Source organism: Myotis davidii, unplaced genomic scaffold (genome assembly GCF_000327345.1).
Source record: "Myotis davidii unplaced genomic scaffold, ASM32734v1 scaffold168, whole genome shotgun sequence".
Lineage (NCBI taxonomy): Eukaryota > Metazoa > Chordata > Mammalia > Chiroptera > Vespertilionidae > Myotis > Myotis davidii.
Genome location: NW_006383016.1, coordinates 9362273 through 9373922, shown reverse-complemented (window position 1 = coordinate 9373922; position 11650 = coordinate 9362273). Strand labels below are relative to the sequence as shown.

Here is an 11650-nt window from a genome sequence, read left to right as displayed (position 1 = left end):
TCCGTATACGTTACTCTTTCCTCCTAGTTGTAGGACTTCCACTCAGCCAGCGTTCCTGTGGGTCTGGGTGGGAAATCTTCCGTCTTTTAGTTTCACTTTTGAAATGGTTGTTACGATTCCCAGGTGATTCTAATGTGCAGCCAAGGTTGAGACCCACTGAGTTAACATCAGGCTTTTAAATACCCAGCCATTGGCTCACAACTCTGGCTGCACCACGGAATCACCTGGAGAGCTTTAAAAAAATCCCCATGCCTTCGTCGTGCACCCAGGCATTCTGTTTGATTGGGTTGAGGTGGCCTGGGAAGCGTGTTTTTAAAGATCGCCCAGGTGGTTCTCATGTGCAGGCACTGTGGGGAAGTGGCTGAGAGCAAGCTGCCTCGAAGTCGGAGTTGGTTCTCATGACTTACGGGACCTAACGCGAGTTAAAACTGTCTGAGACGGGAATGCTGTGAACAGAATCTGCGCACAAGGTAAGACTGGATGACCTATAAAGTCTCAATTGTAAGGATTCCAAATCCTAACAAAATCAAGTCTATGAAACTCTAGTTCAGCCTCCCTCCTTCCTTCGCTCTTCCCCTCCCGTTTTGTACATTTAGTGTGAACGTGGGGGAATTACATCGGTGAGCCACTTGGTTAGCGTGAGCTCTTTTTTCTGTGCTGAGTTTAATCATGGGCTGTCTGTTTTCCTTTTTTATTGAACTTCTTGGGGTGGCAATGGTTAACAAAATTCCCTAGGTTTCAGATGCACAATTCTATAATACATCATCTGTATACTGTATTGTGTGTGTACCACCCCAAGTCAAGCCTCCTTCCATCACCATTGATCCCCCTTTGACCCCCCCACCCCCTTTCCCTCTGGCAATCACCATACAGTTGTCTTGGACTGTCTTTAAATCAGTATGATTTTGATCAGAGCCACACTCTATTAATTTGTTCAGTCATCTAAGGAATATCTTTTTTTGTGAGCCCACCACAGGGTCATGCTGAAAAAATAATGTGAGCAGAAGCAGCTATCGCCCCTGCTACATGGAGTTTATAGACCCATGAGGGAAAATATTTATTTAACAAATACCAATAATTATAAAATTATAACTGAGGACAGTGTGACCATTGAAAGAAACCCGGAGCCACAAGAGCATGTGTTCATGGGCTTTGGCAGGTCAGTGAAAGACAGAGATGCTGGGGAGGGGACAGGTGGCAAGTAGCTGCAGAAGGGGAGGCAAGGCAAGCTCCCAGCAGCATCTAAAATGTCCCGGTGCAGGCAGGGGCACGGTAATTTTGATTTTTAGGAAAAAACTTCACATTCTTAACTTTCCTAAAATAATTATCAACAGTATCAGAAAGAACTATCCAAGACACAAGTTGGAAGTTTGCCTGATTAATAATAAGTGTTTACAGGCCTGAGGTACAGAGATGGGCAAAAGTAGATTTACAGCTGAAAGGCTGTGAAACAGTTTATTCTTGAATTATTACTTACTAACTATTGTATTGTTTGTTACTATTATTACTAATCTACTTTGCCCGCCCCTGTACCTCATTGGAGCCACGGTGGAGTGGTGGAGTGGCACCTGAGCGTTGGGAGGGCAAAGGGGAGATATGGAAGCGCTTGGGTCATTGTCCGCGTGTGTTTCATGTCATTGTCTCTTACCAATAAACATGATCCTGGGGACATACTGGCCGTCAGGAGAAAGGTGCTTGTCAGTTGTTTCATACTAAGATTAAAAAAAAAAATGCAGCTTTTTAGTTTGTTTGCTATTTAGTTATTTTCAAACTATTTAATACAAACATGTGTCTGTTACTGTTACTGAAGGCACATCTCTCCCCCAGAGAGTAATAAAACAGATGCAGAGATAAGTTACATGCCTGCAAACAAGCTAGTGGAGAATGTGATACAGAACAGGCGGTAAAGAGCTGAATGTATGTGATAAAGAGCAGAAATGAAGAGAGAATTAGAAGAAGTTAATAGTGTTTGGTGAAGACATCTTTCATGAGGCAGGAGAAGTAGATTAATGAAAAAAAAACACAGAAATCATTTTTGGAGAAATTACAGAAAGAAACAGGATTATCTTGAGCATTCAGCTACCCATTTATTATATTTTTATTTAGAAGTTTTTTGTGTAGCAATATACATTACTTATCTCTCATAAGTGCACACTCTTTTGGGAGATGCAGGTAGGAAAATGAATACTGGAGACCCAGTGTCTGACATATTCATGATGGAGGAAGACAGATGCCAGGGCTGCCCTGAGCAGGACAGGTAACCCCGTATGCAAGTTCTGTTCAGACTTTATGAAGTGGGTAATGAGGAATCATTAAAAATGAAAACAAGTCAGTTCCACGGAAAAGGAGGTCATTCAGGAAGAGGGGAGAGATTGTGCAGGGAGGGGGGAAATGCGTAGCACTTTCTGACATGACCAAGTGTTGGGAAAGGACTAAACTAGAGGGTATGCAGGGGTGGCGGTGAGAGAAGATGCTGGAGAGCTGCTTCAGGGGCCAGCTCATGTAGTTTCTTGCACAGCATACCACTGTGTTTGCATTTGTTCATAAATAGCTAAGAAGTAGTGGAGGGATGTGAGAAGAGTACTGTGATCCCAATTTGGTCTTCAAAGTGATCACCGTCATGGCATGTGGGATTAGATGGGATTTATCTTGTAGGCAGGGAGCCATTTAATAATACCGCAGTAAGCTAAGCAAAGTGAACCTCTTACACTAAAATGGTGGTTCTCAGTTTGTAGCAGTGGTTCTCAGCCTGTGGGTCGCGACCCCTTTGGTGGTCAAACTACCCTTTCACAGGGGTCGCCTAAGACCATCCTGCATATCAGATGTTTACATTACGATTCATAACAGTAGCAACATTACAGTTATGAATTAGCAACGAAAATAATTTTATGGTTGGGTCACAACATGAGGAACTGTATTTAAAGGGCCAGAAGGTTGAGAACCACTGGTTTATAGGGAAGTGACCAATAACAAAAATATTTACAAGTTAGAACCATAGGTCTTGCCCAGCCAATGTGGCTCAGTGGTTGAGCATCGACCTATGAACCAGAAGGTCACAGATTCGATTCCCAGTCAGGGCACATGCCCAGGTTACAGGCTTAATCCCCAGTGTGGGACTTGCAGGAGGCAGCTGATCAATGATTCTCTCTCATCATTGATGTTTCTGTCTCTTTTGCCTTCTCCCTTCCTCTCTGAAATCAATAAAATATATTTTATAAAAAAAGAATTCACTGTGGGAAATATTTAATATGAGATATTCATTGAACATCCAGAGAGAAATTTCCTGTAATTGATCATATATATGTATGTATGTATGTATGTATGTATGTATATATCCTACATAATAAAAGGCTAATATGCAAATTGTCCCCTTGACCGGGAGTTTGACCAGGGGCCCCTCCTCCCCGGCCCTAATCAGTGCCCCCAACCCTGATCAGGGCGGGTCGACCAGACCCCACCTGCGCACAAATTTGTGCACTGGGCCTCTAGAGTGTGTGTGTGTGTGTGTGTGTGTGTGTGTGTGTATACCACAGGCTTGACTGTTGCAGGTGAGTAGGAGAGTCCAGTCTAGAAGAACACTTCTGATGAAATAGAAACTAGAGAAAGAAGAGCAATTTGAAAAGCCTGGACCAAGCTGAGAAATTCAGTGGAACATGTTGAGTTTAAGTGAATTATGGGATGTCTGGAACATAGCTGTGTATACCAGTTGGAAGTTGCTTGTGGGATTTGTCACTGTGTGAACATTGATTAAAGACACATATAGATGATGTTGTCCATAAAGAATATAAAATATAAAAATAAGAGAGCAGGTCAAATAGAGATTCACCAAGTCACTGAATATTTAGGGGGAGGAAGAGGAGCCTGTGGAAGGGAGTTGAGGAAGAACTACTGGTGTGGATGGTCTTTGAAGAAGCCCACCTGTCAATATATGAAGAGAGAGAGAGAGAGAGAGAGAGAGAGAGAGAGAGAGAGACACTCTGACTCTAGTTGAGGGTTATGACAGAGTAAGCAGAAAAGCTTGGGCACTAGGAAGGGTGGTGATGGTGAAGTCAGTGGGAATGCAGGAAGCTAAATTTGGACAACCAGAGAGCTCTCTCTTCCAGGGAGAGAGGAGACAAGGACTAAGAATGGGTGTGGAACAGCCAGAACCGCAGGAAGGGACACAGGAGGTAATTTGCAAAATACAAAAACCTTCTAATTATTACAGCAACAGAGAAAATCCCAATCACAGGAGAGTACTTTTCCGACAATCTAAAGTTATTAATTACTAAATAAGAACATTAACATGAAAGGTGGATTATTAATAAAATAAAGTATCATTTTTCTCTCTCCAATTTTGGAGATGAGTATTTGGGACAGATCCTAGGTCATCCCAAACATGATTACGATGTGCAGGAGAAATGAATCATCCATTTTGAATAATGAGAAAGGTCAGTGATGATGAAAAGGAAACTTACAACTAGATTGAGGAGGATGAACTGCTCTGCCAATTTCTGGATTTCTTTATTTTCAGCAAACACTTTCTTTAAAGCTATAATATAAAGAAAAATCATTAAGCATCCATCTCAGCACCATTGCTCTCTGGTATATTTTAAGTTGAACTGTAATTTTTAGTGCAGTGTTCAACTTTGCCCTTTCAGCAAATGATTAGTATAGTAATATTTAGGTTATTGACTACCTCTCCTTCTTCCCATTCATCCACCCATCTATCCATCCATTTTTTTTCAGCCTGTTTTTATTGAGTGGCTACTCTATGGTAGGCACTGTTTTATACCCTGGAAATAGAGCAGTGAAAAAGGAAGTAATGTGTGCTTTCTTCAAGGGGGCTCAAATGCCTGTGTAGGAGACATCACAAATAAGCAAACAAATAAATACCTAATAACTTCAGGTGGAGATGTGTACTTTGAAGAAAAATTAAGCAAAGCAAGAGGTTTAAGAGCTATAGAGTGCCCAGGATAGGTCTCCCTGAGGAGCTGACATTGATGTGAGAGAGTGACCCATTCTAAGATTTTGGAGGTATGTCATACTAAGTGGAGGGGACTCTAAGAGCAGTAGTCCTGAGGTGAAAATGAACTTAGATGTTTGAGGCAAAGCACAAAGGCCAGGCTAGATGGAGTGGAGAGAAAATAAGAGGAGAGTGTAAGAAAGGGAGGAGCCAGAGGCCTGATCATGTCTAGCCTTGTAGCCCTGGGTCAGGAATCTGAATTTAATTGTACATCTGAGTAGAAGCCACTCGAACACATGACTGATAGGATCTAACTTATGTTTAACAGATTTATTTTGGCATCTGTATGGAGAACTGACTCTCGGGTGGCCAGGTAGGTGGCTGTTACAGCACCTTGCTCTTGGTTTGGATCATGGCAGTAACAGTGAGACAGCAGGAAGTGGTTGGAGTTGGGCAGGAGCTACATGATATATGGCGCCCAATGCAAAATAGAAACATGAGCCCCTTGTTCAAAAGTTATTGAGAATTTGCAGACAATGACGACAGAATGTTAAACCAAGCATGGGAACTGTTAGGCACTGGGCCCTGTGCAGCTGCACAGGTTGCATGAAGTCCACGCTGGCTTTGAGGTGTATTTTGGAGGCACAGCCAATGTTATTTGCTGATGTATTGGACACGGGGTAAAAGAAAAAGATGTCAAGGATGAATCCTAGAGCTTGTTTTTCAAAATAAGCAGCAATGGTTAACATAAAACGTGGAAATATTTGAAGTTGCCTTAAATATCTTTTTACTGCATGAAATAACATTTAGTATTCAGCTGTGCTAGATGCTAAGGATACCGAGATGAGTGATCGGACCTTGGCCCTAAAGCTAAAAGCCTATAAAGGAAATGATATTTAGAAGAATAAATTACCTTGACTGTGTGGGCATTCATCCAGGTGATGAATAATCATCAAGGGTTTGTTGCTTGAAAAGAAAAGAGAGATTGGATCATTTTTACTGAGTAGATTTCATGTGCAGCTAAACATCACTAGATGGTGCTCTTGAGAGCTTTGAGGGAGCTGCAGTCACCTTCATCTTTACCTTGACTTGGATTTGTACAAAGCTTCCTCGTATGTCTGGGTCCAGATGAGCTGGTCACCCCAACCTAGGACAAAACGAACCAGTAAATTTAAAGCTATTATAATTTCAGATCCAAAGCTGTTGAAAAGCAATGATGACTGAGATATATACTTGATACAAAAGATATGTACTTGATACTAAAACCTTTAGAGAAAGTAGAAATAATTATCAATTTTGATAAATCTAGAAGGAGCACATACAAAAATATGTTCAGCACACAAGTCTCAGCTTCCCAATTAGGCAGCATTGGAAGCTGACGAGACACAGACTCCTACCTCTGGAGAGGGTCTGGGGCAGTTTGAGCGAAGAGACCTTTGTGTCCTTGGCGTCCTTCTTGGCCCCCGGTTTGACTGTGGTATCTTTGGCCAGGGTGTAGGAGAGGGCCACAAGGAGGAGGAATGTTGACACTGAAATCTTCTCCATGGCAAACCTGATCATGAAAACAAGCAAAAAGTCAGCAAGACAAAAGAGAATTATCAGTCTCCAAAATCTTCAGACTTCATCTATCTATCTATCTATCTATCTATCTATCATTTATCTATCATCTATCTTTCTGTCTCTATACAGATATAAATATACTGATGTGGAGCTCCATAGGAATCTACAATAAAAATATAGATATATTTTAAGAAAATAAATAGATGTATATACTCTTTTTAAAAATATATTTTATTGATTTTTTACAGAGAGGAAGGGAGAGGGATGGAGAGTTGAAAACATCGATCAGAGAGAAACACCAATCAGCTGCTTCCTGCACACCCCCAACTGGGGATGTGCCCGCAACCAGGGTACATGCCCTTGACCAGAATCGCAGGCTGACACTCTATCCACTGAGCCAAACCGGCTAGGGCGATGTATATACTCTTATAGCTAAAAGATTTAAAACATTTAGTACTGGAAGATACCATATCGGTTACCTCCTCTTTTCCCACCTCCCCAGTGCCTCATTATAGATGAAGAATCTGACATTCAGAGAAATAAAGATTTATGAGATGGGTGCGAACCAAGGTTCCTGAATCTTGCCCTTTTGCAGTGCTGGCTCCCATTTTCCCATCCTGAAACAATTACCCTAAACATCTATACTTCTTTAGCTTTTTGTTAAAATGGGAACATTGCCCTTGAAGAATAAGATCTGAGAAAAGTAATTCCTTTCTTAATTTAATACCTGGCAACTTTGTCATCTAACTGAAAACTTGCACCCTCATAACTCTCTCCCCCGAGTAATATTTATTCAAACTCTATATATTAGTTCTGAATTGGCTGAAATATATCAATGCAAGTTCCTTCTACTGAAACAACTGTGCCTCATGCAGTGGGCCTGGTATAGCTAATGTTGTGGGCGCACACTTGTGCACAAAAGTATTCTATGGGACTCATAACACACAGAGAAAGCAACCTGATGAGTGTTTCTGTTAGGCTTTTTTTTTTTTTTTGGTTTTTCTAGTATTTTGCAGCTAATTCTTAGGGAAGGTCACGATGCTGTGAAGAAGATTCCCATGCCTAGGAGAGTGAATGACAAGAGAACATCCTGGAGTGAGTGAGGGAAAGCAAGTAGCAAAGTGAACGGCACCAGCAAATCGCTATGGTTATCCAGGGGCTACAACACTCAAAGCAGGAGACCTAGGGTTTTAGTAAAGCCAAAGAAAATTGTTTGAAAAGAAAATCTAGCTCTAATATTGGTGGAGGTTTGAAATTAAATAAACTGCAAAGGAAGCAGGATGGACTGTCAAAGCTTAGCATTTTTAAGGAGAAAGGTTTTCATGTTCTGAAAGCTTAAGTGGGAACCTTTGCTGATTGAAAAAAAAAGTGTTGCTAAGTCATCAAACCAGATGATACCTTATATAAAACTGGCCCATTATATGCGAATAGTAGTATGTAGCCACAAAATGTCTTACTCAAAAATACATAAAAGGCAAGGGTGCATTTCTTTACTTTCTACACTGATAAAGATTTTCTTTAGTTGCTACACTGGAAAAGCCAATAACAAATTTTGTATCCTACTCTTCTGCAAAAACAACTCACGTGCACTGTAAGTCAATGCTTCCCAGCCCTCTTAGTACAAAGACTTGTGTAGTGTTTAAAAAAATCCAGGAACTTTTATGTGAGAATACTTGTACTTTTTGAATATTAATTGATTTAGAAACATCATGGCAAATAGCGACTTTGAGTTTATCAACATTCATTTGATTCCCTATTTTATTTAGAGCTACAGCATCTGTGTATATTTAGAAAATCATAAACTGGCGGTGAAGCATTTTACCTATTTAATCCATTGACAATTCTGGTTCTTCAAGCAGCTATTAGGAGCCCTTGCAATAGCCCCACCACTTACAGGTCGGAACTATTGATATCTTACTTGTGTTTTATGGCAGGATGACAGAATTTTGTCTAATGTAACTCCTGCTGTTCAAACATCCTGCTGAGACTCACTCTGTCAACTTTTCATAATATCAATAGACTCTGCCCTGCAAACTTCCTACATAAACCATCTCAAACCAGAATGCTAACTGTGGGAGACATTGACCGTTTGGTCTCTCTCTCCTCTCACCAACGCTTTTTATTGCTCACTCTATCTCTGCCCTCTTATCTTCAGCGAGGAATAAACTTGCAGGAGGTTTCGGCAGGAGGTTTCGGTGTCCCTATTCATAAGTGCTTTACGAAAGCACCCAGATTTCTCTTATAGTTTACCCCATGAATTTAAAGCTTGAATATGCAACAAGAATCTCTACACCAGACAGAGAAAGAGCACCAGACTGTTTTTCTGCTTTTCAGTCACATTCTAAACTGCAGTTGCCAGCGGGCAATTTGAGGGAGGGTTCCCCGAGCTGCGGCCTCGGCTTTAGGCAGTGGGAGACCAGCAGAGCATCGATGGTGATCAGTGCACAGGGACAGAGGATGCAGGCCCTGTCCCACCTTGGAAACACCTAGAGTTCACCCACTCCAACCTCCTATGTCCCAAGGGAGAAAACATGCCCTTGAACCGGCTCAGGAAGGTAGCCCACTACCCGCTCAGGCCAAAGAAAGGCCCCAACAAACCTTTGGTGAAAACTCCATTTATTCCCTCTCCAAACCCCATTTCATTGCCCTTGAAACTCTCTTTCACACGGTAACCAGAGGCCAGAACGCAGTGCCCTTCCAACATGCGCTATGGTCAGGAGCCTTACCTGGCTTTCCCCACCCACCTGTCTGTGCGAGCCAGGTGGCCTTGATGCGTCCAAGCTTCCTAGTGTGCCAGCTCAGCCCGGCCTGTATTTATGCACCGGAGCACACCTCAGTCCCACCCACTGATCTCTGATTTCCATGCTGCAAACCCAGAGAGGAACTTTCCTTTTCCCAAGCAAATGCCTTTCCTAGGCCAAAGAGTTCCTTTTCTTAAAAACCAATGTTGCAAGTGGTATGCTGTTTCAGTATGCATGTTTTCAACTGTGAAAGCATGTTGTTAAGAGATTTGGAAAAGATGGGCAGAGTGCCAAGTCCAGGTAAGCTTTAAATGAAGACATTTGATTCGCCTGAAGGCTGATTTGTCTCTTTGTGATTGGATGTGGAGTGTGTGGTTTGTAGATGGTTTCCCCTCCCCTTTGGGCAAACTGCCCTTACTTAGTTAAAAGAGCACACAAGAGAAGATTCACAATTCTAACCCCTACAGTCATATAACCTGCTACGCTCCATTACGGTACACATGACTTTCCATGGTATACTCCCCTCTTCCTGGCAAACAAAATATGCCTTCACCATAGGTATGAACAACATGCAAATCAGGCACTCACACGATATTTCAAAACTGAGGAAATTATTTTAAAAAGAGGCCTTAACACTATGAGTTTTTAATGAATTATCTTGCAGCAACTTCCCTCCAAAGAGTACAAAGGTATTTCTCAGATATTCTCATTCATTTAATGGCAATCTGTCCCTCCAGGCATGCGGAAGCTCTTTACACCATTTCTCAGATTTAGAAACAGGTCTGCAACTCCTCCTCCCCGCCCACCTCACTCAAGATTATGCAATTGTTCACTGAAGATTTTAAGCCTGAATTCAGATTTTCTGTGAAAAAACTCAGTCCAGTGTTTTGTTCATGAAGCTATGTGCAATTCTTAAAAGCTCAGAGTGCAGAAATCTTTAAAAACAGAAATTAACTAATGGGATGCAAGCCCTTTAAACATTACTTTTTTAAAGATGAGTTAAGTTCATAATATTTCAGAACATTTTTAAGTGTCTATATATTTTTGTGTGAGAGAGATCATTTCTGTGGGCAAAATAGTAAGTGATTCCCAAAATATTGACTGATTCTAAGTGAGTTTACAGAGCCAGTTTCTTTAGGAGTTTGGAAACAATGACTTGAGCTACATGCTTAAAATGGGGAAGGCATTTATAAAGATCTTAGAATATTTAATTCAAACCCCTCATATTGCAGATGAAAGAAATAAAGATGTTAAAAAGTAGTGACGCTGAAGGTCTCATAATGAGTTTAGGGCACTGCTGGGACCACAGCCCAGGTGTCTGGTCATCCGCCACCTGCTGAGAGTGGAAGGCCAGAAGGACTGGGGACAGAGACTCCACTCTAGTCCTGCCTCCTGGTGCTCAACCCCCGGATGATCTCAAGAGATCATTCAACATCTCTGGGATGTCAGTTTCCCTGTCTATAAAAATGTGAAAATATTACCATCCATGAATGTTTTGAGTATAAATTAGATTTAATGAATCAAGAAGTGAGAAGGTACTTGGTGTCTTACTGTGCTAGGGCTGCTGTGACAAAGTACCACAGACTGGGTAGCTCAGACAACAGGTATTTAGTTTCTCACCATCTGGAAGCTAGAAGTTTGAGGTGAAGGTATCTGCAAATTTGAGTTCTCCTGAGGCCTCCTCGCTCCTTCGCTTCTAGATGCTGTCTCCTCCCTCTGTCTTCATGTGGTCTTCCTTCTGTGTCCTAATGTCCTCCTCTTATAAGGATACCAATCATCTTGGATTAGGGCCTATCCTGATGATTTATTTTAACTCACTTACCTCTTTAGAGACACTATCTCCAAGTATAGTCATATTCTGTGACACTGAAGGTTAGGACTTCAACAGTCGAATTCTGGAGGGACACAACTCAACCTATAAACCTCTCTGGCTTATTGTAATTAATTATGATGGTGTTATAATTTTCTACTGTATTCCTGTGCCTACTCTCATGTCAGTAAAAGCCCAGGATTAGTCTTAGTGGCTAAGGTATAGCAAGGAGGAAGTAATTATTAGAACATAGTCTACATGCACCATGGTGACTGGCATCCTTGGCACCCACAACTGTCTTGGTTTGAAGCAACTAGGGTTTTATAGATAGTACAAGTTTCTCTTATATTTTATTAAACATCATTACTTTTAACTGAGGTCATATGATCAGTCTTTGAGATTTGCCTGCTATTCTAAAAATCTGTTGTTACTATTTTTTTAAAATATATTTTTATTGATTTCAGAAAGGAAGGGAGAGAGAGGGAGAAATAGAAACATCAATAATGAGAGAGAATCATTGATCTGCTGCCTCCATCACACCCCACATTGTGGTCTGAGCCTGCAATCCGGCACATGCCCTGACCGGGAATCGAA

General features: G+C 41.4%; 1 protein-coding gene across 2 annotated transcripts in view; it reads right to left on the bottom strand.

Annotated features, from left to right (window-relative positions):
• The window catches only part of AGR2 (anterior gradient 2, protein disulphide isomerase family member), a 13176-nt gene extending 3771 nt beyond the window's left edge, over positions 1–9405 (bottom strand). Inside the window, exons 1-6 of one of the 2 annotated variants that reach the window (XM_006779044.2) lie at positions 9232–9405; positions 6343–6497; positions 6029–6092; positions 5859–5911; positions 4458–4531; positions 1649–1712 (exon numbers count right to left, since the gene is read on the bottom strand). In XM_006779044.2, the coding sequence (XP_006779107.1) occupies positions 1649–1712; positions 4458–4531; positions 5859–5911; positions 6029–6092; positions 6343–6490 (403 nt within the window). In that variant the 5' untranslated portion in view covers positions 6491–6497; positions 9232–9405. The remainder of the gene's footprint in view (positions 1–1648; positions 1713–4457; positions 4532–5858; positions 5912–6028; positions 6093–6342; positions 6498–9231) is intronic. The other variant, XM_006779045.2, reaches the window with a different exon arrangement.
• Positions 9406–11650: the final 2245 nt, after the last annotated feature.